The sequence below is a fragment of the Loxodonta africana genome, chromosome 13 (assembly GCF_030014295.1).
Source record: "Loxodonta africana isolate mLoxAfr1 chromosome 13, mLoxAfr1.hap2, whole genome shotgun sequence".
Taxonomy (NCBI): domain Eukaryota; kingdom Metazoa; phylum Chordata; class Mammalia; order Proboscidea; family Elephantidae; genus Loxodonta; species Loxodonta africana.
In genome coordinates, this window is record NC_087354.1 from 44,488,626 (window position 1) to 44,516,204 (window position 27,579).

At 42.8% G+C, this 27,579-nt stretch overlaps 1 protein-coding gene across 1 annotated transcript in view; it reads right to left on the minus strand.

Moving 5' to 3' along the window:
- THSD4 (thrombospondin type 1 domain containing 4) overlaps nt 1-27,579 on the minus strand; it is a 688,190-nt gene that overhangs the window by 547,624 nt on the left and 112,987 nt on the right. The window contains exon 6 of the mRNA XM_023552873.2: nt 16,826-16,928. Coding sequence (XP_023408641.2) covers nt 16,826-16,928 — 103 coding nt within the window. The remainder of the gene's footprint in view (nt 1-16,825; nt 16,929-27,579) is intronic.

The following is a 27,579-nucleotide window of genomic DNA, read 5'->3' on the forward strand; positions in this document are numbered from 1 at the left end:
TAGGACAGAGTAGAACTGCCCCATAGGTTTTCCAAGGAGTGCCTGGTAGATTTGAACTGCCAACCTTTTGGTTACAAGCCTCTACCCCACCAGGGTTTTCAGATGCAGAGGGGAAATACAATTCCAAAACTAGAATAAAACCTATTTAACACAGAGCTATCAGATGGTCCAGTTTTTAGAAACTATCCTTGGTTTATTTCCTCCACCTATATTGAGCTAGAAAACCCTGGTGGCGTAGTGGTTAAGTGCTATGCCTGTTAACCAAAGGGCTGGCAGTTCGAATCTGCCAGGCGCTCTTGGAAACTCTATGGGGCAGTTCTACTCCGTCCAATAGAGTCACTATGAGTCGGAATCGACTCGACGGCACTGGGTTTGGTTTTTTGGTTTACAGAGAGATACCCTGCACCCATGAAAAAATATTTAATTTAAAAGATTAGTCTCAGAAATCAGGCCTCATTCCCGACTATTTTAGCCATTGGCACTGGGTTTTTTTTTTTCTGGGAAGTGTTCTCTTGGAAAATTACCATCAGCTACATATTGTTTGCTTTATATTTATATTTTAAATGTGAACACATTTTAGACATAACTGACAAGGACATGTGTTTGTCATATTTATTTGCAACATTTCCTCCCTGACTATTGTATTTTAGAGTCAAAAGCTTTACACAAGCATTTGTGGCTAGATCTAATACAATTCTCAGCAAATTTCACGAATCATTTAAGAGTCTCATCCCTGTTCAATAAAGAATAGAGACTCATCCCAAATTTTCAAGCATTAAACCCAGTGCCGTTCAGTCGATTCCAACTCATAGCAACCCTATCGGACAGAGTAGAACTGCCCCACAGAGTTTCAAGCAACCAGCAAAGTTAATTGGCAGCTATGTCACCACAATTTGAAAGACCTGAACACTGTAAATAGAAACAGCAAAGAAGCAGCACATGAGCTGTCATTTCCCCTTCCCATGCTCATGAAAGACATCACTAATCTATCCCAGTAACACTCCTCATTCCCGAGCGCAGCACAGGCAAGGAGATCTACTTGTTATGCCTCAAGTAATATAATCTGCAGAGAACAGGCAGGATGATAAACAAACGACTAGGCCCAAACCATAAGGGAATAGTTGAAGGAAACAGGAATGTTCAGCAGGGTGATGAAGAGAAGATTCGAGGTGACAAGATGGCTGCTTTCAAATATCTGAAGGGGAAGCCTGCATGTTTAGATCAATATGGCTCTCAAGGGTAGCAAGAAGGTAGTCATCCCAGGGTAAACTATTGTGGCTATTACAAGAATGTATTGAGGCAGACTTCATGTTGTTGTCGTCAGGTGCCACCAAGTCGGTTCCGACTCATAGCGACCCTATGCACAACAGAACGAAACACTGCCCAGCCCTGAGCCATCCTCACAATCGTTATGCTTCAGCTTAATGTGTCAATCCTCCTCGTTGAGGGTCTTCCTCTTTTCTGCTGACCCTACACTCTGCCAAGCGTGATGTTCTTCTCCAGGGACTGATCCCTCCTGACAACATATCCAAAGTATGTAAGACGCAGTCTCACCATCCTTGCTTCTAAGGAGCATTCTGGTTGTACTTCTTCTAAGACAGATTTGTCTAAGACAGATTTGTCTCAAACAGACTTCATGTTCCCCCACGTGTCTGTCAGTTTGTCGTACTGTGGGGGCTTGTGTGTTGCTGTGAAGCTGGAAACTATGCCACCGGTATTCAGATTCCAGCAGGGTCACCCATCAAGGACAGGTTTCAGCTGAGATTCCAGACTAAGACAGACTAGGAAGAAGGACCCGCCAGTCTACTTCTGAAAAGCATTAGCCAGTGAAAACCTTATGAATAGCAGCGGAACATTGTCTGATATAGTGCTGGAAGATGAGCCCCCCAGGTTGGAAGGCACTCAAAAGATGACTGGGGAAGAGCTGCCTCCTTAGAGTCAACCTTAATGATGTGGATGGAGTAAAGCTTTCGGGACCTTCATTTGCTGATGTGGCACGACTCAAAATGAGAAGAAACAGCTGCAAACATCCATTAATAACTGGAACCTGGAATGTATGAAGTACGAATCTAGGAAAATCGGAAATCATCAAAAATGAAATGGAACACATAAACATCGATATCCTAGACATTAGCAAGCTGAAATGGGCTGGTATTGGCCATTTTGAATCGGACAATCATATAGTCTACTATGCTGGGAATGACAACTTGAAGAGGAATGGTGTTGCATTCATTGTCAAAAAGAACGTTTCAAGACCTATCCTGAAGTATAACACTGTCAGTGATAGGATGATATCCATATGCCTACAAGGAAAACCAGTTAATACACCTATTATTCAAATTTACGCACCAACCACTAGAGCCAAAGATGAAGAAATAGCAGATTTTTATCAGCTGCTGCAGTCTGAAATTGATTGAACACGCAATCAAGATGCATTGATAATTACTGGCGATTAGAATGCAAAAGTTGGAAACAAAGAAGAAGGATCGGTAGTTGGAAATTACGGCCTTGGTGGTAGAAACAATGCCGGAGATCAAATGATAGAATTTTGCAAGACCAACGACTTCTTCATTGCAAATACCGTCTTTCACCAACACAAACGGCGACTACACACATGGACCTCGCCAGATGGAATGCACAGAAATCAAATTGACTACATCTGTGGAAAAAGACAATGGAAAAGCTCAATATCATCAGTCAGAACAAGGCCAGGGGCCGACTGTGGAACAGACCATCAATTGCCCATATGTAAGTTCAAGCTGAAACTGATGAAAATCAGAGCAAGTCCATGAGAGCCAAAACATGACCTTGAGTACATCCCACCTGAATTTAGAGACCATCTGAAGAACAGATTTGATGCAGTGAATACTGGTGACTGAAGACCAGAGGAGTTGTGCAAGGACATCATCCTTGAAGAAAGCAAGAGGTCATTCAAAAGACAGGAAAGAAAGAAAAGACCAAGGTGGATGTCAGAGGAGACTCTGAAACTTGCTCTAGAATGTCAAGCAACTAAAGCAAAAGGAAGAATTGATGAAGTAAAAGAACTGAGCAGAAGATTTCAAAGGGCCTCTCTAGAAGACAAAGTAAAGTACATGTGCAAAGAGCTGGAGATGGAAAACCAAAAGGGAAGAACATGCTCAACATTTCTCAAGCTGAATTGAAGAAAAAATTCAAGCCCCGAGTTGCAATAGTGAAGGATTCCATGGGGAAAATATTAAAAGACACAGGAAGCATCAAAAGAAGATGGAAGGAATACACAGAGTCATTATACCAAAAAGAATTATTCGATGTTCAACCATTTCAAGAGGTGGCATATGATCAGGACCCGATGGTACTGAAGGAAGAAGTCCAAGCTGCTCTGAAGGCACTGGCGAAAAACAAGTCTCCAGGAATTGGTGGAATATCAATTGAGATGTTTCAACAAATAGATGCAGAGCTGCAGGTGCTCACCAGTCTATGCCAAGAAATATGGAAGACATCTTCCTGGCCAACTGACTGGAAGAGATCCATATTTATCCCTATTCCCAAGAAAGGTGATCCAACCAAATGTGGAAATTATAGAACAATATCATTAATATTGCACGCAAGCAAAATTCTGCTGAAGATCATTCAAAAACGGCTGCAGCTGTATATCGACAGGGAAGTGCCAGAAATTCAGGCCGGTTTCAGAAGAGGACGTGGAACCAGGGATATCATTGCTGATGTCGGATGGATCCTGGCTGAAAGCTGAGAATACCAGAAGGATGTTTACCTGTGTTTTTTTGACTATGCAAAGGCATTCGACTGTGTGGGTCATAACAAACTATGGATAACACTGCAAAGAATGGGAATTCCAGAGCACTTAATTGTGCTCATGAGGAACCTTTACATAGATGAAGAGGCAGTTGTTCGGACAGAACAAGGGGATACTGATTGGTTTAAAGTCAGGAAAGGTGTGTGTCAGGGTTCTATTCTTTCACCATACCTATTCCATCTGTATGCTGAGCAAATAATCCGAGAAGCTGGACTATATGAAGAACGGGGCATCAGGATTGGAGGAAGACTCATTAACAACCTGCGATATGCAGATGACACAACTTTGCTTGCTGAAAGTGAAGAGGGCTTGAAGCACTTACTAATGAAGATCAAAGACCACAGCCTTCAGTTTTGACTGCACCTCAACATAAAGAAAACAAAAATCCTCACAACTGGACTAATAAGCAACAACATGATAAACAGAGAAAAGATTGAAATTGTCAAGGATTTCATTTTACTTGGATCCACAATCAACAGCCATGGAAGCAGCAGTCAAGAAATCAAACGATGCATTGCATTGGGCAAATCTGCTGCAAAGGATCTCTTCAAAGTGTTGAAGAGCAAAGATGTCACCCTGAAGACTAAGGTGTGCCTGATCCAAGCCATGGTATTTTCAATCGCATCATATGCATGTGAAAGCTGGACAGTGAATAAGGAAGACCGAAGAATTGACGCCTTTGAATTGTGATGTTGGCGAAGAATATTGAATACACCATGGACTGCCAAAAGAACAAACAAATCTGTCTTAGAAGAAGTACAACCAGAATGCTCCTTAGAAGCAAGGATGGCGAGACTGCATCTTACATACTTTGGACATGTCAGGAGGGATCAGTCCCTGGAGAAGGACATCATGCTTGGCAGGGTATAGGGTCAGCGGAAAAGAGGAAGACCCTCAATGAGGTGGATTGACACATTGAGCTGAAGCATAACAACGATTGTGAGGATGGCTCAGGGCTGGGCAGTGTTTCGTTCTGTTGTGCATAGGGTCGCTATGAGTCGGAACCGACTCGACGGCACCTAACAACAATAACAGACATCATGTTAATATGAGGAAATAGGCAGAAGCAGGTCACCTGGGTGGAAGAGTGAGGGCCCACGCACACTCCCTCCCCTGTCCCCACTTGGACCACAGACTGACATACAACAAGCTTTTCCTTTAATCCTCTGTAAACAAATTCCACTGATCTATTGGTTAGTCTCAACTAAAATTTCTAAGAATTGGAGACCGACAGGAACGGTTGATTTTTAATAGCTTTGGGAGTGGTGGAGCCTTCATAGATGGCAGAGAGTTTCTTAGATATGTACGTAAAGGATGGGCTGAATTGATAATTTAAATATAAATTGCATATTCATTGATCACCTTCTAACCTAAACCCTCCTAACCCTAAAATCCTCTTGATGTTGGCATAATACTAATCTCTAATTTTTCCTTCAAGCCATGTCCCTACCAAGGGTCAGTCTGGTGACCTCTGAGCAGAAGGTGACAGACCTGTGCTACAAGAGATTAAGACAAAGTCCCAGGATTTCCCGGAAAAGTCTTAGTAGTCTTGATGTAGAAACGCATTTGTTTATTTTTAAAGGAAATGACTCAGTCAGGGTTTGGTTTGCACAGAGGGAGAAATTCTTCTATAGCCCCTGAGAGAAACGACTGCACTCTGCTCAGCAGGCTGTGCTTATGTAACTTCCCACTTAATCTGGTCTTCTATTTTATTCTGTGACCCAGAGAGACCATCTAACCCTTCTGAGTATCAGCTCCTTCATCTGTAGAATAGGAACCCTGGGTGGCACAAAGAGTGAAGCGTCCAACTAGTAACCAAAAGGTTGGCAGTTTGAACCCCCCCAGCAGCACCTTGGAAGAAAGTCCTGGCTATCTGTTTCCATAAGGTCATAGTCCTACCCTGCACATGTGAGGTTGCCATAAGTCAGAATCAACTCGATGGTAACTTTTATTTTATTTTCTTAATTACATCTGACCTTGCCCATCCCAACCAAGCCAGGACTGAAAGAGGCAAAGTTTCTCTGTAGAAAACCAAGCTTTTTGGAAGAAAGAAATGACAGGATGGGGTCTCATTATTTAATATTTTGCAGTGAGTTTAAATTCTATGCTTGGTTTCAATCCTTAAAATTTTCCGTATTTACTAATCTGCTTATTAGATGTTAAAATGTATCCTGGGGCTTTTCTGTACTAATTACCTAGAATGACACTGGTTCAAGTGCCAGGAAAGGAATCACTTTTACAAGAATCATTAACACCTCCCAGAATACCCTCCAAAAAAAAACCAAATACCCTAAAGCAGGAGTAATTTTCACCCTCAAACAACGCTTCCTTTTCCTAATTCCACTATTCCCAGTAAAAAGACCTAAGAGGAGTGTGATATCTGTTTGCCCTATCTTGCCTTCTCTTTACTCCTCAGAAAGAGAGAAACCAAGGGTGGATATAAGAGCTAGGCATGTTCTAGGTACCCTTCACATTTACAGTCCCTCTGGGGGACAGAAGAGCTAAGCTGGTAGCAGGATTATGAACATCGTGGGGGGTGCTCACATCTCCCTGAGGTCTCCCCACTTAAACATGGCGCAGAGGGGCACTCAGTGGCCACAGAACCCCAGCTTCCCCTGTGTCCCTGTGTGAATGCACACTGGTCAGCCTGAATGGCACCAGCATGATGTTCAGGAGCAAAGGGGGTCCACACAGTCACAAGTCCACACACAAATAAGGAGGTCTGTATGTAGAAATCTTCAGAAACGCAAATACAACAAGAACAAAAGAATGATACATGTGTGTTACATTCCAATCATCCCCCAAAGGGGGATAAGCCTATTGATGCAACTACAGTTGATCAGCCAGGTGGTCACTCTGACTTGTCATGAGTTTCCGTTGTGGATACTCGTTTCTGACCATTTAGCATCCAGCCTTCCTTTTTTTAGTACTGCATCTAGATTTCCTTTTTTGGGTATTACCTCTCCCTCACTGTGTGGTGTCATGGCGAGGCTGTCAATCAAGGTGGCCGTGCTTACCCTGGCCAAGTGGTGGGCACATGGCCTAAGCCAAGCCAATCAGACACTTGTTTCCAGGACTTTGAATCTTGGGTGGAGCAAACTGTTGGAGCTTCTAGTAATGAAAGACAGTGGCCCCCTCCCCACTCCTTTCCCTGGCCCTGGTTCTGTGTGATGAGATCACCTTTCAGGATTCTAATCTTTATCTTAGTCTGGGGGAGGGGGACCAAGGGGCCTAGCTTCTCTCCTAAACCCCTCTCCTTTCCAGCCCTCTTTCTGCCCTTTGCCTCCAGGACTCCTCTCCTTCCAGAATTACCCGCCCTCCCTATCAGACCCTGTCCCTTCTCTTCCCCAGCCTCCCCACCACCACCCCAGTCTGGACTGGGGAGCTCAGAATGAAAGTGCAGAGTCAATTTTTTTCCTTCTGCCATGATGCTCACCCTCTAAGGACACTGTCAGTTCTGTCTACCTAGACCCCACAACTTCCCCAGTTTCCGTCCTTTACCAAGGCTGGCTCTCCATACTTCCTGCTGATTTCTGAGCTACTGGATATCCTTCCAATAAAACCCTTTCATATTTAAATTAGCCAGAATTGGTTTCTGTTGTTGCACCCTGGTGGCACAGAGTTAAGAGTTCAGCTGTTAACCAAAAGATCTGTGGTTTAAACCCACCAGCAGCTCCGAAGGAGAAAGATCTGGCAGTCTGTTCCCATAAAGATTACAGCTTTGGAAACCCTATGAGGCAGTTCTACTCTGTTCTATAGGGTCACTGTGAGTCAGAGTCAACTCCACAGCATCTAATAACAAGAAGCAATACAGATGGCCGACGGGCTTCCTCAGATTCTGGACCCATCTGGGGTGGCCTACGCCCTACAAAGTCCTATGATTCTAGAAATAATAAGCATATGAGTCCATTCTTCCTGCAATCCTCTTGATCCTCCACGGGCAGTAAGAAGGAATTCTTAAAACAAACAAATGGAAAAACAATTATCAAAACTAAAGAAAGAAAAAAAACTAGCAAGCCTTAGACTATTTCAACAATGGTGAAATTCATACCAGCTCTAAGCGTCACCAGAAACTCTTTTGGCATAGTGGTTAAGTGTTACGGCTGCCAACCAAAAGGTTGGCAGTTCGAATCCACTAGGCGCTACTTGGAAACTCTATGGGGCAGTTCTGCTCTGTTCTATAGAGTCTCTACAAGTCAGAATTGACTCGATGGCAATGGGTAAGCCTCACCTTCAGGAATGGAGAGACAGAGAAAAAGCAAGAGAGGAGAGAAAGAATAAGTGCTTTTGTGAGGTATACAATATATAAAAGCATAGATCCTAGGTTCAGTAAGTTTTGACAACTGTATACACCAGTGTAACAACCATACCAATCATAATAGAGAACATTATCATCACTCCAGAAAGCTCTGTTTTGCCCCTCTCCAGCTAATCCTCCCCACAACCCCCAGAAGCAAATACTGTTCTGATTTCTATCACCATAGCCTAATTTTCCCTGTGCTAGAACTTTATACAAATGGAATCAGACAGTATGGACTCTTGTATCTGGCTTATTTTGCTCAACATAATGTTTCTAAGATTCATCCAGGTTGTTACATGTATCTGCAGTATGTTCTTTTTTATTGTTGAGTAATAGTCCATTGTATGAACATACTGGAATCTGTTTATTCAGTCTCCTGCTGATGGATATTTGGCCTGTTTCCAGTTCGGGTCTCTTATGAATAAGGCTGCTGTAAGCATTCTTAAACAAATCTTTTTTATGGACATACGCTTCTTTTCATTTCTCATGAATAAGTGAATTTTTATTAAATGGCACAGAAGCTTTCTACAATAGCTAGCAGAGAAGCAATAACACACTTACTCCAGGAGAAGACAAAATGTCTATTTTCCATCTTTTCTTTTCTAATAGAGTAGGTTCATGGATACTATTCTATTAAGCCTTTACTCCCTCTCTACAAGTTTCGTTCTCTCAATCTACAGACATGCTCATTTCTCTACCATTCTAAACAAACCTTTCTTTTTCCCCTTAAACTATCAAACACTCTCAATATAACTTCTCCACGACAATTTTCCTTGTTTAAAGACCTGTTACACTCACTGGCTAACCTCTGAAACTTTTTTTGCAGTATCGCTCTCAAAAACCCATTCTAGTCTTATTTTTTCCATCCTCATCCTCCTTGACCGCCTTCTGGTGTTCAGCAGCACTGACCGTCTCCTATGTGAAATCCTTCTTCTTGCTTCCATAACACATTAACAGCAAATGCTCTATAGCTAGACTTTTGAGTTTGAATGTGGCTTTATCACTTATTGGCCGAGTGACCTTGGGAAAATCAGTGAACTGTTCTCTGCCTCTGTTTCTTCTGCAAAAGGAGGGTAATAATATTGCCCACCTCATAGGGCTGTCGTGAGGACAGAATGAGTTAGCACTCTGAACTGTTCCTGGTAGGTAGTAAGTGCTCCAAAAGCATTTCTTAAAGATCTTATTTGAGTCTCATTGTAGCATGTATAATAGGAGAACTTTGTAAACCACGCTCTTGCTGTGGTTGGGTGCTGTCGAGTCAATTCTGACTCCTAGTGACCCCATGTGACAGAGAAGAATTGTCCCATAGGGTTTTCTGGGCTGTAATCTTTACAGAAGTAGATCATAAGGTCTTCCTCCTGCGGATACCTGGCCCCTTGGCAGCAGTGGTGGTTCAGTGGTAGAATTCTCACCTTCCATGCAAGAGACCTAGCTAGGTTCAATTCCTGGCCAGTGCGTTTCACGTGCACTTACCACCCATCTGTCAGTTGGAGGCTTGTGTGTTGCTATGATGCTGAACAGGTTTCAGCAGAGCTTCTAGACTAAGACAGAGTAGGAAAAAAGGCCTGACAATTTACTTCTAAAATTCAAGCCAGTAAAAACCCTACGGAACCCAACAGTTCAACTTGCAACAGATTATGGGGATGACACAGGACCAGATCAAATTTTGTTTCATTGTGTCATCATGAGTCGGGGCTGACTTGAAGGCAGCCAACAGCAACAACAATGCATGACGCTAACTCAGTAAAAACATGAAAATCCTAATTGTGAATCTACCATAAATTTATCTGAAGCCTTCCTCCCTAAGGCCTTACAGTTTTGATAATACTGTTTATGTTCGTATCTGACAAGCTCTGCTCCACACCCAAACAGGTGTCTGTGCCAGAGCTGGACTGGCAGAGGAATCAGCAGCAGACCTGTGCAACCAGGTGCTGACATTCCATCTCGGCCTCCCCCCCTCAGAGCTTTCATCAAAGGGAAGATGCTGGTGTCAGTGGCTCAGGGCCGTGTGGGTGTTGGAGACTGTGTGGCACCTGTAATACTCCCTGGAGTCAAACTGACTATTCTTTCGAGCAACCCAATAAAACTCACCTGGAGTTACAAGGAAAGCATTCAGGGAATTTCATCTGAGTTACTACCTGTGCTAGTCATTAGGGCTGGTCACAGATATTCCATTTCTCTGAGTACAGCCTGGGGTTGGATCTCTCTGCATCCTTTGGAGTAGGCCAATGAGATGTGAGCAGAAGCAATGGGGATCACTTCCGGCAGAAATTTTAAGAACCCAGGCATGATTTACTTGTTCACTTTCCCTGCCTCAGTAGAAGCATGCATTGTGATGGAACGTCTATCATCCTGAGTCCCCAAATGAGCAGAACATATACTACATAACAAGAAAACAAGCTTTCATGGTGTTCAGGCATTAGGATTGGGGATTATTCATTACTGCGGCATAAACTAGTCGTTTCTGATGATACGATGGCTCTGTTCCTATCACCAGTCAGCAATATCCAATTTCTGACTAAGCCTAACCTCTGACTTTTAGATTTTGACTCACTTTAGATCAGCTCTCAGGACCACACAGTGCACTCAAATTACACAAACACAAAGCTGTCTTTGGTTTATGGATTAAGACTGATACTTGCTGTTGTAGAGTCCACAGTGACCTAGCAAAATCCTCATCCCTGGTGCTGACAAAGTATGGAAAACAGGTACAATTTTCCCCAACCTCAGCATCTAAACAAAAGTCTTCCTACTAAACTGTTGCATTGTCTTTAGAAACCAGTTGCCATGTGTGTTGTGTCAGAGTAGAACTGTGCTCCGTAAGGTTTTCAACAGCTGATTTTTCAGAAGTAAATCACAAGACCTTTCTCCCAAGGTGTAGACTTGAACCTCCATCCTTTTGGTTAGCACTCAAGCACATCAACCATTTGCACCACCCAGGGACTCTTTCTCACAAGAATGACCATATAATTTATCGTCCAAAGCAGTACAGTTTTGAGAGTGAACGGGGACTGGGACAACAGGCATAAACCATCACTGTCCTGGGTAAACAGGGATACACGGCCACCCTGTTTCTGCCTTTACAATAATAGGGCTAGGGCTATGAGAAAAATTCCTAGAGGCATTATCCAAAGCTAGGTCACCGTATCCAGGAAATGCGATTAAAGGCCTAAGAAGAACCATCTGGTCAAATTAATGTGTTTATCAGAGAGTGTATTCTGCTTTTACTATTCTATATGGCATTGGATTGAATGAGTGCAGCTGTTTCTCTAAGTAGGCACATGCGAATAGCAGCAGACATCCAAACAAAACCAAGAGCCCGATGCAAAATCCAGCCGTAAAGTATGAACACCCCACAGAAACATTAACCGCGTGTCTTCCTGCCACTGGTCAGCCTGGGAGTCACTTAAGAGGAAGAAGGACACAATCAAGAAAACTTAGCAGCAAAAAAAATTTAAACAAAGCCAAAGCAAATGCAACCTCAATGACCATGGGCTACTCCTCTCCTTCTAAGCATGTGAGACATACTAATGTCAGTGAATATTTTAAAAGAATGTTGAATTTTCTAGGTAAAATAACATCCAGTGGAAGAGCACTGGTTTCTCTAACCTGCTGCGAATTTGCACGTTCCTTTTTTTTTTTTTTTTTACTTTGTAGAACTCCAGGATTCTAATTAGCTCATTAAAAATCTCAGTGGCTAACGGTCAAGAAGTATATACTGATTTTTTTTTTTCTTTATCTCTTTCATATAGAGAGTGTAATTAATATAATCAAGCTATAGGAACAAATACTACATCTATGTTGGGCATAGAAATAACAATAAAAATTGCTTATGGCATTTTTTTTTTTCTATAGAAAACTATTCTGTTCAAGATAATTCATTCTTGTGCTGTATCTAGTATACACTGATTTTTGTAGAGGAATCTTTGTCTATGCCAGTTCCTACTTCCTCACCTCTGCTTCATGTGATGTGGGTTTTCCACTGTAGGCTTGATCACATGACCTGAGCTGGCCCAAGTACTCCCACTCCCCAGATTCACATCTAGGGACAGGTACATGACCGAAACAGGACCACAGTATGGTTCTACTGAGATTCAAACAGTCACTAGGTGAAAGACAATCTCTCCTACTAGGACTGACAGCTCAAAGCCACGTAAGCCTCCTGCCTGCCTGAAAACAAAGAACGCAGAACCAAGAAACATAGAAAAGCAGGGCCCTAATGTTGCTGAAGCCCTGGAATGCAGCCATTTCTGAAGCTCAGTCTACCTCTCAGGCTTCCCAGTAATACGGCCAACAAATATACCTTGTTAAATACATCTTGTTAAAGTGTATTTAAGCTGGGTTTCTGTCACTTACAACCAAGAGTCCTAACTATTATATCCACCAATGAACAAGGGCGTACAAAGTGAATTCAAATAGTTTCCCATAATTGGGCTTGGGGAAAAGGGATGGGGTACATATGAAGAAGGCTGACTGTGAGCTGATAACCACTGAAACTGAATCACGAGTATATAGTGCCTTATTATACTATTACCTTCACTTCCACGTATGTTTGAGATTTTCCAGAAGAAATAAAAGCGTTTGCCCCAGGCCCTCACACTTAAAGTCCAGCACAAATCAGGGCCAACCAAACAACAGAAAAGGTAGAATCATACATAAACCAGACAATAGCAGGCATCCACAGGGAATATCTGTAACACATGAAAACATTAGCTCAACCATTCTTGCAGCATGCAGACGGTTTTTGATATTAGACCTGAGTCTACCAGGGCTTGGCAGGATCTGGAGGTCTTGGATAACCACTCCTAACCATGCTGAGAAGGTCTGGCAGGCAGCTTCAGCTCCAGGGGAAACCGTATGTGCACCGTGTACTGAACTGTGTGCACTGCTAGAGAAATTCCTCTTCCCTCCCAGTGAATGACAGTAAAGCAGCGATTATCTGCAGCTTTCCATTAAAGCAATAGATAGGGTCACCTCTTCTCTGAGTGTTCACTGACAAATACTGTTGTTCTGACCCAGGAAACTATTTCAGCTAATCGGTTTATGAAACACCCATTCTGTCTCTCCTTTAAGGCTAGAGTCATCACCTCTCCTCTTTGATTAAGGGTTCTCAACCCCAGTTGTCCATTAGAATCACCTGGGATCTTTAAAAGGTCCTGATTCCCAGGCTTCATTCCCGAAAATAAGCCCGTTGAGTAGATACTTACTCATAGCAGAACTCATGGTAGAACTGCCCCGTAGGGTTTCCAAAGAGCGGCTGGCGGATTTGACCTGCTGATCTGGTTAGCAGCCTGGCTCTTAACCACTGCACTAGGGCTCATCCAGACTTTATTCCAGACCAGTTAAAACCCAATCTCTGGGGCTGGGGCTCAGGCATCTCTATTTTTATTTTATTGTGCTTTATTAGATGAAAGTTTACAGCTCAAGTTAATTTCTCAATCAAACATTTATACACATATTGTTTTATGACATTGGTTGCAATCTCCACAATGTGACAGCATACTCTCCCTTTCCACTCCGGGTTCCCTATGTCCATTCCTCCAGTTCCTGTACCTTCCAGCCTTCTCACCTTGCTTTTGGGCAAGAGCTGGACCATTTGGTCTTTTATGTTTGATTGAACTAAAGAAGCACATTCCTCAAGTGTGTTGTTTGCCTTATAGGCCTGTCTAATCGTTTGAAAAGTGGACTTTGGGAGTGGTTTCAGTGAGTTGGTAGGGTGTCCGGTGGCCAAAGTCTTGGGGATTCCTCCAGTCTCCATCAGACCAGTAAGTCTGGTCTTCTTTCATTAATTTGAATTTTGTTCTACATTTTTCTCCCGCATTGTCCAGGATTCTCTGTTGTGATCCCCGTCAGAATGGTCGGTGATGGTAGCCAGGAACCATCTAGTTCTGGGCCCAGGCTGGTGAAGGCTCTGGTTCATGTGGTCCTTTAGTCCCTTGGGTTAATATTTTCCTTGCGTCTTTTGTTTTCTTCATTTTTCTTTGCTCCAGACAAGATGGGCCCAACAGATGCGTCTTATATGGCCACTTGCTACTTTTTTAAGGCCCCAGACACTACTCACCGAAGTGGGATGTAGGACAGTTTCTTTGTGAACTATAGTATGCCAATTGACCTAGATGTTCCCTGAAACTGTGGTCCCCAGCCCCCACTCCAGCAATTTGGTGCCTCAGGGTGTTTGGATATGTTTAGGAAACTTCTATGCCTTTGCTTTGGTCAAGCTGTGTTGACTTTCCCTATATCGATCGTGTTGTCCTTCCCTTCATGAAAGTTGACATTTGCCTCCTATCCAATTAGTGATTTTCCCTCCGTGCCCTCACAACCATCAAAGAATTTTTTTTTTCTATGTATAAACCTTTTCTTGAGTTCTTATAATAGTGGTCTCATACAATATTTGTCTTTCTGTGACTGACTTACTTCACTCAGCATAATGCCTTCCAGATTCATCCACGCTGTGAAATGTTTGGAGGATTCATCATCGTTCTTTATCATTGCATAGTATTAGATTGTGTGTATGTACCATAATTTGTTTATCCATTCATCTGTTGATTGCCATTTAGGCTATTTGCATCTTTTTGCTATTGTGAATAGTGCTGCAATGAACATGGGTGTGCATACATGTATTCGTGTGATGACTCTTATTTTTCTAGGGTATATTCCTAGAAGTGGGATTGTTGGATCAATAAGGTATTTTTATTACTAGCTTTTAAGGAAGTGCCATATCATTTTCCAAAGTGGTTGTACCATTTTACATTCCCACCAACAGTGCGTAAGTGTTCTAATCTCCCCTCAACCTCTCCAACATTTATTATTTTTTGTTATTTATTTATTTATTTGGATTAGCGCCAGTATTGTCAGGTGACCATCTGTATTCTCAGAAAGCTCCCACCAATTCTAATGAGCAGCCAGAGCTGAGAACCACTGCCTTGAATAGACCAAGCTCTGTGAGCTTGTCACTCACTTTGGTATGTGTCTTACCTCTCCAAACATCTCCTGCTATTGGTCAGAATCAACCCCACTTCCTGATTTGAGTGGGTAGATCCCATTTAGTCTGGAACCTACCTCCTTCTCCTCACTTATACCAAGTAAGTCTTAGAATGACTTTATCTTCTTCAGAATGCATCTAAGACCTAGCTAATTGAGAGCATAATGCTTTTTTAATTTTAATTTTGAAATCATTTTAGATTTATAGAAGAGTTGCAAAGATAATGCAGGGAGTCCCGATACACCCTTCACTCAACTTCCTCTAATGTTAACATCTTCAATAACTATGGTGTACTTATAAAAACTAAGAAATTAACACTGCTATGATACAATTAACTAAACTACACACTTTATGAAGAATTCATCAGGTTTTCCACTAATGTCTTTTTGCTACTCCAGGATCCAAATCAGAATACCACCTTGCATTTTTTTTAGCATAATGCTTCTAAGAATGAAAAAGGTCTGAATCAAGCTCTGACCCAGCGAACCGAAACTTTACTTCTGGCTTCATTCCCTTGCTCACCCTGTAGCTTCTTACCTCACCTTTACATTCAAATTGCTCCGTGTTTCACCTGTTTATCTTTCCAGTTTGGATCTGAGAGTCCTGTTTTTGTTTTTTTTTTTTAAGCCAAGTTAGTTCTTAACAATTGTGGAGTCATGGGACCCATTTGAGAGTCTAATTAAAGCTATAGACTGTTCCCTAAGAAACAGGCACAGACAAAAATTTCTAATTTCAGAGTAGTCAGGTAAGCACCTCCCTATTACATCCCCATCCCCAAAAGGCTTCTACCTTCCACAGTGTGGCTCCCCCTGACATTGATTCTAGAATGAAATCAGCATAGGCCCTCTCCCTACACAATTTCTTCAGATCCGGAGCACAGTGGCAATGCTCTCCACTCTGGGTTTTGGCCAACATCAGCTGCCCCAACCACTGCCCTGAGCTGAGGAAATGCCCTTCAGCTGGCCAGGCAGAACTCTTCAGTTGGGCACTTAAGGCAGCTGGACTCTCCCCTTCCTGCTAACTTGGCTGCTGGTAGAGAACGCCCACACATTTGCTTGACTCACCAATACTTCAGAGCCCATTTCTCTGTGGTGGAAAGAAGCATCTTAGAATTTAACACTTCTTAGTCCAAAAGCCATGTAATCATCTGGGCTTCAACAAAGAAAGGTGACTCCAGCACCCAGAGCAGTACTGACAAGCTCTACCAATATGGGATCATCTGTCATTTTCAAAATGGCAGGAACCAAGATGGTCTCCTTCTAGCTTGGTCCTGAGGGCAATGCCTGCCTACTACTCTTCATCTTTGGAAATAGCATGTGAGGCCCCCGACACTTGAAAGCCTGTCAAACCTACATCTTCTCCTAAGCTGCCACAATAGCCTCTATACCGGGAACCATGGAAACGGCAAACTCCATTTCCACTCACAGCTCATGACCTTACTTTTTAAATCTCTTGATCCAACCGATTCCTCAAACCCTGTCCGTCCCATTCAACCTTGCCATGTTGGACATTGCTCATTTCTATCAAGGCTTCATCCATCTGACTCAGGGCTGAGGATTACACAGGGGTCACCTGAGGTAGCTACACTTGGCACAGACCTCTTCAGGCTCCTCTTTGCCCTGGGACCACACTTTGTTTCCTACTGACACTCTAACCAGGATCACACCAATCCCTCCAGCAACAACCAGAAGGCAACAGGATTAGAGAACTGACAAATAATTCCTATGGACAGAGCTGGGTCTAGTCTTACCTTCCGCAAATGGTTCCCATTCATAAAAGCGTCCCATGAATGGTTTGTTGTTGTAGGATGCACACTGCACCTCTCGGATACTTCTGCTGCTTTCTGGACATACCTAATAAAACAAAGATTAAATATGCATTTAGGATCCTTAGCTTTCTGTGGTCCCAGTCAAATCCCAGAATACCTCCCCAACTTTAAACGCCTGTGCTCCAGTGGTGAAAATGGTTAATGAACTCAGCTACTAACCAAAAGGTGTGAGGTTCAAGTCCACCCAGAAAACCCACCACCACTGAGTCAATTCTGACTTATAGCAACCCAACAGAACAGAGTAGAACTGCCTCACAGAGTTTCTAAGGAGTGCCTGGTGGATTAAACTGCCGACCTTTTGGTTAGCAGCCATAGCTCTTAACCAATACACCACCAGGGTTTCCAGGGCACCCAGAGGCGCCTCAAAAGAAAGGCCTGGCAATCTACTTCCAAAAATTCAGCCACTGAAAACCTTATACAGTGCAGTTCTACTCTGAGGAACTTGGGGTCACAGGAGTCAGACTAAACCTGACAGCAACTGTTTTTTGTTTTTGTTTTTTCTCTACGTAAACCAATGTTCCTAAAAATTTGTTGATCACCTCATCAAAAATTTAAAATGCAGATTCCCGGATTTCAGCCCAAGTTTGCTACATCAGAAACTTTGAAGGGACAGAATTTTTAACAAGCTTCCCACATTTCTTCTTTGAATATCATAATTTGAAAACCACTGACCTAAACTTTCTGTGCCTGACCAACCAGTCTACTTGCTCTCCCTCAAAGGGGCCATTTGTTTGACTTGGTTCATGCCATTCCCCTTGTATGGGATATTCACAGCCAACACACATAGAGTTCTTACCAGGTGCCAGACACTACTGTAAACATTTTACACATATTAATTTATTTAAACCTCACAACAACTAATGAGGTAAATACTATAGCTTTGCAGCTGCTTTACGGATGAGGAAACTGAGGCATGGAGGTGTCATATAGCCAGTAAGCAGCACAGCCTAGGTTTAGCCCCAAGCAATCTGGTGCCACCAGGCTGTCTCTCAGGGTCTTCTCATCTTTTCCAGATTCTCTTCACCATCTAAAGTAGGACTTCCCAACAACCAGCGTGCAAATGAATCACCCAGAGATCTTGTTGGAAATGTGAACTCCTGGATCCCACCTCCAAGGGTTACTGTTCAGTAGGTGTGGGACAAGGTCCAGGAATCTGCATTTTGACAAATGGTCCAGGTAATTCTGATACCCTAGACTACTCAAAGAAAATATCCACCTCCCTCTGGTTTCTTTCTTTCTTATTTACAGATGGTAAATACGAACAAAGCATGAAATAAAACAGTAAGATCAGACTAACTCAAATTGTAGATAAAGCACAATCTAGCTTTTTAAAATCTAACTAAAATCTGTTGGAATGTGCATAAGTGTGTGTGTACTTTAATAAGCAGAAGGAAAGGAGGCCTGGTTTCTTAAATATTAAAAGCACTGTGCATAAACCGCTAATGAGATAGCCCAAAGTCCTCAAGGACGTATAAAAAAATCTACTGTATGGGTCAGAAATACCAGGCCTCCTGGAAGATGAGGGAACAGAGGAAGGAATGAAACCAGGTGGAAGGAAAACCAACTCCTGCTGGAGAAAGGACAGCCGCAGGAGGCTGCTGGTACACACACCCAGGGTGGCCACAACCCTGGCCCCGCTCGAGCCAAACCATATGGAGCAAGAAGTCATGTGAAGCAGAACGCAATGGAAACTGGTGGGAGAAAAACTGCTGGGTGGATACACAGGGTGGGCTGAACTTTGACAATCAGTGAGAAGCTGACAGGCCAGGAAGGCCGCCTGCAAGGGCTTTGGAAGCAAAGTTGCTAGGGGCCCTGAAGCCGGAACCATGGAGGCTTCCAGAAACACCAGCTGACTTCATAAAGGAGTTCAGGATAAAGTGTTTTTTCACAACCCTTTGGCTAGGGCCAAAATTCAACTAAGATGTGATCAGCTAGGTGATACAGGAGAAGGCACCGTCCTTGTAGTTAATTCCCAAACCTGGCTTTGTCAAAGAATCAGTAGAGGGGTTTGTTAAAAATACAGATTCTCAGGCCTCACCCCCATGGGAGGGCGGGAATGAGTGCTTAACACGCTCCCTGGGGTGACTCTGGTGCAGCCTGGATCTACTTATGAAAATCCGCCCATGAAAACCCTATGGATCACAGTGGTCTGATCCCCAGCCAATCACGGCGGATGGCACAGGACTGGGCAGTGTTTCATTCTGTTGTGCAAGGGGTCACCAGGGTCTTAGGGTGGTTTTTTTTGTTGTTGTTGTTGTTGTTATTGTTTCTAACAGCATTTTATTATGTTTTTGGTTAAGGTTTATACAGCAGTTCAGGTTCCCATTCAACAATTTCCACACAAATTGTTCAGTGACATTGGTTATATTCTTCACAACGTGTGAACATTCTTGTTACTTTTGTTTTGGTTGTTCTGTCTCCATTAATCTAGTTTCCTCGACCCCTTACATTCTCATCTTTGTTTTAAAGTCATTGTTGACCATTTGGTTTCATATAGATGACTTTTTAAAGGAGCACAGTACGCATGGGGTGATATTCTTTATTTTGTGAGCCAATATGTTACTGAGCTAAAAGGTGACCTCAGGGCCTAGTTTCAGTTGAAGGTTTAAAGAGTATCTCAGAGCAATAGTCTCAGGGAGTCCTCCAGTCTCAATTGGTCCAGAAGTCTGTTTACTTGTTTATTTTTTAAGAATTTGAGGTTCTTTTTCTCCCATTCTATCAGGATCCATCTATTGCCACCCTGATCAGAACAGTCAATAGTGATAGCCAGGTACCATCTAGTTCTAGTGTCAGGTTAGAGTGTGTTTTAATACTTCAGTAACACCTGGCACTCTTACTTACATACATGTGCATCTGCCAATCCAACCAGTTATTCAGGATACCCTGTTCCCTAGTCACCAACAAGTTGTTTATATGTAACCGTGACCCATTTACCTCCTATGGCAAGAAGGCTTAACGTGGCAACAGACCCACAGTGGTGAGTCAGGGTGCTGAGGAAGTAAATCCATCTACAGTTTCCAGGAGGCAGCTAAGCCTAGCAGGTTGACTATGGTGCATGGGAAGGTTACAGCAGGAGGTAACAAGGTCCCCTGGTAGGTCAACATGGCCCTGTGCATGACCCCAAGCAGGGACTTGAATGCTGCCAGGCAAGCTGCCAGTCGGAGGCAGGGGTACTACTTCCTGGGGAGGAGAGGGGACCTGGCCAGAGACATGGTAGGCTCACAGGGCCCAGATACAGAAATAGGTTATTTTGTTTTTCTTCTATATATAACAAAACATTTGCCACTTTAACCATTTCCATGCATACAGTTCAGTGACATTAATTACCTTCAGCAAGTTGTACAACCCTCACCACTGTCTTTTTCCAAATTTTTCCATCACCCTTAACAGGATCTCAGTGCCCCTAAGGAATAACTGCCTCTTCCTCCTCCCACCTGCCCCCAAACTACATTTGCATAGTAAATATTTGCATCGTTTTGGATAGGACTTCACAGTACACAAAACTGTGAAACGTTGGTATTGTTATCGTTGTTAGTTGCGTTCTTGTGGCAACCCCATGTACTAAACGTACATCTTATTTAATAATCATAACACCCCTGTGAAGTATATAGGGTAAGGATTATTTTTAATCCTCATCTACTGGTCAGGCAAGTGAGCCTTAAAATCCATCACTACAGCAACCCTATAGGACAGAGTAGAGCTGCCCCACAGGGTTTCCAAGGCAACCTTTTAAAACAGAGTAGAACTGTCTTCTAGGGTTTCCAAGGGGTGGTTGGTGGATTCGAACTGCCCACTATGCAATGAGGAAGTGGTTGTTTTGACTCTATAAACCTTACCAGAAACTTGGAAATAAAGCAAAAGGATGAAAACATGTCCTCTCAATGTCATACTGAGGCATTGTTTAAGGAAGTGTGTTATCGAGATACAATTTCAGTACAGCAAGGAAGGCACAGCCCTGGAGTGATGATGATGATGATGGTGATAATGTTAAGATTAGCTAACTTTTACTGAGCACTTGACTAAATGCCAGGGAAATCCACCATGTGATTGAGGTATACTTCAGTTCATTTAATCCTCACAATAACCTAAAAGGTGGTGGTGGTGGTTTTTAGGAGCCATAGAGTCTATTCCAACTCATACTGACCCTACGTACACAAAGCAAAATACTGCCCAGTCCTGTGCCATCCTCACAAATGTTGTTATGCTTGAGCTCACTGTTGCAGCCACCGTATCAATCCATCTCATTGAAGGTCTTCTTTTCTTCACTGACCCTCTACTTTACCAAGCATGATGTCCTTCTCCAGGGACTGATCCCTCCTGATAACATGTTCAAAGTATGTGAGACATAGTCTCTCTGCCTTTATTTCTAAGAGCATTCTGGTTGTACTTCTTCCAAGCCAGATTTGTTCCTTCTTTGGCAGTACATGATATACTCAATATTCTTCGCCAATACCACAACTCAAAGGCATCAATTCTTCTTTGGTCTTCCTTATTCATCATCCAGCTTTTCCATGCACATGAGGCGATTGAAAACACCATGGCTTGGGTCAGGTGCGTCTTAGTCCTCAAGGTGACATCTTTGCTTTTTAACACTTTAAAGAGGTCTTTTGCAGCAGATTTGCCCAATGTAATGCGTCTTTTGATTTCCTGACTGCTGCTTCCATGGGTGTTGATTGACATGGTGCTGACATATTATTAATAAATATTAGTACTACCTACCAGCGTTAGTACTATTTCCCACACATGTCTGTAAGTTTGTCGTACTGTGGAGGCTTGTAGGTTGCTGTGATCCTGGAAGCTATGCCACAGGTATTCAAATACCAGCAGAGTCACTCCGCCAGACAGGTTTCAGCTGCACTTCCAGACTAAGACAGACTAGGAAGAAGGACTCAGTGGTCTACTTCTGAGAAGAATTAGCCAGTGAAAGCCTTATGAACAGAAGTGAACCACTGTCTGATGTAGTGCCAGAAGATGGGCCCCTTAGGTTGGAAGGGACTCAAAATACGATGGGGAAGAGCTGCCCCCTCAAAGCAGAGTCAACCTTAATGACTTGGATGAAGTCAAGCTTCTGGGACCTTCATTTGCTGATATGGCATGACTTAAGATGAGAAGAAACAGCTGCAAGCATCCATTAATAATTGGAACCTGGAATGTAGGAAGTATGAATCTAGGAAAATTGGAAATTGTCAAAAATGAAATGGAACGCATAAACATCGATATCCTAGGCATCGGTGAGCTGAAATGGACTGGTATTGGTCATTTTGAATCAGATAATCATATGGTCTACTATGCCGGAAATGACAACTTGAAGAGGAATGGTGTTGCATTTATCATCAAAAAGAACATTTCAAGATCTATCCTGAAGTACAACACTGTCAGTAATAGGATAATATCCATATGCCTACAAGGAAGATCAGTTAATACAACTATTCAAATTTACGCACCAACCACCAAGGCCAAAGATGAAGAAATAGAAGATTTTTACCAAATTCTGCAGTCTGATATTGCTCGAACATGCAATCAGGATGCACTGATAATTACTGGTGATTGTAATTCTAAAGTTGGAAACAAAGAAGAAGGATTGGTGGTTGGAAAATATGGCCTTGGTGATAGAAACGATGCCAGAGATCACATGATTGAATCTTGCAAGACCAATGACTTCCCTATTGCAAATATCTTTTTTCATCAACATAAATGGCAACTATACACACGGACCTCACCAGATGGAATATACAGGAATCAAATCCACTACATCTGTGGAGAGAGATGATGGAAAAGCTCCATATCATCAATCAGAACAAGGCCAGGGGCCGACTGTGGATCAGACCATCAGTTACTCGTACGCAAGTTCAAGTTGAAACTGAAGAAAATTAGAACAAGTCCGCAAGAGCCAAAATATGACCTTGCGAATATCCCACCTGAATTTAGAGACCATTTCGAGAATAGATTTGACACGCTGAACACTAGTAACTGAAGACCAGATCAGTTGTGAAATGACACCAAGGACATCGTACATGAAGAAAGCAAGAAGTCATTAAGAAGACCGGAGAGAAAGAAAAGACCTATATGGATGACCGAAGAGACTCTGAAACTTGCTCTTGAATATGGAGTAGCTAAAGCAAAAGGTAAAAATGATGACGTTGTTGTTAGTTGTTCTTAGGCGCCATCGAGTCGGCTCCGACTCATAGAGACCCTATGCACAACAGAACGAAACACTGCCTGGTCCTGCGCCATCCTTACAATCGTTGTTATGCTTGAGCTCATTGTTGCAGCCACTGTGTCAATCCACCTTGCTGAGGGTCTTCCTCTTTTCCGCTGACCCTGTACTTGGCCAAGCATGATGAAGTAAAAGAGCTAAACAGAAGATTTCAAAGGGTGTCTCAAAAAGACAAAGTAACGTATTATGATGACATGTGCAAAGACCTGAAGACAGAAAACCAAAAGGGAAGAACACACTCAGCACTTCTCAAAATAAAAGCACTGAGGAAAAAATTCAAGCTTTGAGTTGCAATAGTGAAGGATTCTATGGGGAAAATATTAAGCAATGCATGAAGCATCAAAAGAAGATGGAAGGAATACACAGAGTCACTATACCAAAAAGAAGTGGTCGACGTTCAACCACTTCAGGAGGTAACATGATCAGGAACAGATGGTACTGAAGGAAGAACTCCAAGCTGCACTGAAGGCACTGGTGAAAAACAAGCCTCCAGGAATTGATGGAATACCAACTGAGATGTTTCAACAAAAGGATGCAGTGCTGGAGGTGCTAACTTGTCTATGCCAAGAAATTTGGAAGACGGCTACCTGGCCAACTGACTGGAAGAGATCCATATTTATGCCTATTCCTGAGAAAGGTGATCCAACTGAATGCAGAAATTATCAAACAATATCATTAATATCACATGCAAGCAAAATTTTGCTGAAGATCATTCAAAAGCAGTTGCAGCAGTGTATCAACAGGGAACTGCCAGAAATTCAAGCTGGATTTAGAAGAGGACGTAGACCCGGGATATCATTGCTGATGTCAGATGGATCCTGGCTGAAAGCAGAAAATACCAGAAAGATGTTTACCTGTATTTTACTGACTATGCTAAGATATCTGACTGTGTGGATCATAACAAATTATGGATAAGATTGCGAAGGATGGAAATTCCGGAACACTTAATTGTGCTCGTGAGGAAACTGTATATGAATCAAGGGGCAGTAGTTCGAACAGAACAAGGAGATACTGCATGGTTTAAAGGCAGGAAAGGTCTTTGTCAGGGTTCTATTCTTTCACCATACCTATTCAATCTGTATGCTGAGCAAATAATCCGAGAAGCTGGACTATATGAAGAAGAACAGGGCATCAGGATTGGAGGAAGACTCATTAGCAACCTGAGTTATGCAGATGACACAACCTTGGTTGCTGAAAGTGAAGAGGACTTGAAGCACTTACTGATGAAGATCAAAGATCACAGCCTTCAGTATGGATTCCACTTCAACATAAAGAAAACAAAAATCCTCACAACTGGACCAATAAGCAACATCATGATAAATGGAGAAAAGATTGAGGTTGTCAAGGATTTCATTTTACTTGGATCCACAATCAACACTCACGGAAGCAGCAGTCAAAAAAATCAAAAGGCGCATTGCACTGGGCAAATCTGCTGCAAAAGACCTCTTTAAGGTGTTGAAAAGCAAAGATGTCACCTTGAGGACTAAGGTGCTCCTGATCCAAGCCGTGGTGTTTCCAATCGCCTCACAGGCATGTGAAAGCTGGACAATGAATAAGGAAGACTGAAGAAGAATTGACACCTTTGAATTGTGGTGCTGGAGAAGAATACTGAATATAACATGGACTGCCAAAAGAACGAACAAATCTATCTTGGAAGAAGCACAACCAGAATGCTCCTTAGAAGCAAGGATGGGGAGACTATGTCTCACATATTTTGGATATGTTATCAGGAGGGATCAGTCCCTGGAGAAGGACATCATGCTTGGTAAAGCAGAGGGTCACTGAAAAAGATGAAGACCCTCAACAAGATGAATTGACACAATGGCTGCAACAATGGACTCAAGTACAGAAACGATTGTGAGGATGGCGCAGGACCAGGCAGTATTTCGTTGTGTTGTACCTAAGGTCACTGTTAGTCAGAATAGACTCGAAAGTGCCTAACAACACTGGTATTATTATACCCGTTTTACACATAAGGAAACAAAGGCACAGAAAGGTGAAATGGCTTGTCCAAGGTGACAGAGCTAGTAAGTGGTGGGATCAGGATTTGAACACAGACACTGGGTCTAAAACCCATGCTAGTAACCACCATGCTATGGTGCCCCTCATGATTGTATGGGCAGAAGAGTTAATTTGTGACAGATACTCAGCTGAGAGGGCCTTCGCTCTTTCTTCCCTAGGGACAGGAGGGGCTCTAGAGGCCAAGGTGGGATTTGGCCTCTGGAGCTGGTTAAATGGCCCCAACTATAAGGAGCAGGGAGCTGTGGCATGAAGCTGAAAAGCAGGCAGGGCCTAGGAAATTCTGTTTCATGTCTCTTTTGTAGATTACATATGTTTGTACTTGTCATACTATTATCAGTATATGATCTCCTCTGATTGTAACAGGTTCTGTGAAGTTAAACCTTCCAGGTAACAGATTATTTTACATCGGTTATATTTCAGGTTGGTTACTTCCTGTCACAGGTGAAGCCAACCTTCACCTTATCAGTAATCACCTCTGTACAACACTGTGAGTTGGCTTTGGGTAGGTTTCCTGCAGATAGCTGATCCTTTCTGCGGACACAGATTCTTGGAATCTTCAGGCCAGAAAACTGAGACATGGGGAAAACCCATGCAGATAGAGGTCACGCTCATTCAGAATGGGACCAGCCCAGACCAAAGCTTTATTGCCAAGTAATGCCCCTGGGAGATAACCTCCTTCCAAACGACTCCCTTCCACCCAAAGGAGGAGGGATATTTCCACTGGATTCTTATGGGAAGGGGAATAAAGATGTACTTTAGTACCATGAGCTGAATCCTTATAAAACAATATAGGCCATATCCAAAGTTCCATTGAGACAACTGCCTGGAGCTGCTATGCGTCACAAAGAGTATTTTGGAAACAGACTACGTTTCTAATGACCCTGATTAATCTGAGATGACAACTGCCTGTACCTAACTTCATTGCTCAAAGGGCCACAGTCAGTGAGCACACACTTACTTTTTGATAATCAATTACTTTCAAATGAAAGTATGAAGTATGAAGATGGTGATGAACACCATTCCCAGTGAAGGTGGTGCCAAGAACATGACTTTGAAGTCCGCCTGGGTCAGGCCTGCATTTTTATCCTTTTCATTGCTCTGCATTCAATTGAAAGACTAACTAGCTACCATAACAACATACAATGTATTTAACATCACCACAGTGAAGACATCTGAAAAAAGGAAATCTAGGAAACATCCCTGCACTTCCATGAGAAAGTGGCTGTGTGATCTTGGGCAAAGCACGTCTGTAAGCTTTGGTTACTACATCATGACGACCCCTACCCAGTCCAGGAGACTTTCATGAGGGCTAAATTAGTAATACAGTAAGGTTTCTGGCTCATAGTGGTGCTCAATAAATGTTAGCTGAATTGGAATCTAAGTAGACACCAAAGATGAATCCAGCAGTTTCAGAAGCTATAAGTGCCTGAAAGGTAGGTGTTCTGAGCAAACATTCCCCTTCTTCCTCTTCCCACAAGGTCAATGACTTGGTTTTCTAGTTGTAGAGCAGTGTAACCAGGGACCAAAGATTCTTACGGATTATTCAAAACATTTAAAAGATGTGCTTACAACAGAGAATCCCTGATGGAGCAGGAGAACAGTGGGATGCAGATCTTAAATTCTCATAAAAAGACCAGGCTTAATGGTCTCACTGAGACCAGAGGGACCCTGATGGTCATGGTGCCCGGACCGTTTGTTAGCCCAAGACTGGAATCTTTCCTGAACCAACTCTACAGACAGGGATTGGCCTGGACTATATGAGAGACAATGATGCTGGTAAGGAGTTAACTTCGTGGCTCAAGTAGACACATGAGACTATGTTGGTGACTCCTGTCTGGAGGCAAGGTGAGAAGGAAGAAGGGGACAGGAGCTAGTTGAATGGACATGGGGAATACAGGGTGGAGAGGAGGAATGTGCTATCTCATTAATGGGAGAGCAGCTGGGAATGCATGGTGGGGTGTGTATGGCTTTTTATGTGAGAGACTGACTTGGTTTGTAAATTTTCACCTAAAGCACAATAGATAACTTAAAAAAAAAAAAAAGTGCTTAATATCTCCGAAGCTTCAAACCCACACTTGTCTGTCAATTTGTCGTACGTGGTGGTTTGCATGTTGCTATGATGCTAGAAGCTATGCCACTAGTATTTCAAATACTACCAAGGTCACCCATTTTGGACAAGTTTCAGCAGAGCTTCCAGACTAAGACACATGAGGAAGAAAGGCCTGGCAATCTATTTCTGAAAATTAGCCAACGAAAACCGAATATTATATTGGAAAATGAGCCTCCTAAGTTGGAAAGGTCATAAAGGTGGCAAAGGACCGGGCAACATTTCATTCTGTTACACATAAGGTCACCACCAACAACACCAAGATTGAAACAAACTCAACCTGACAAAAACTCTTCTGCCGCCTTTCACCACTTCTAACACATCTCCAGA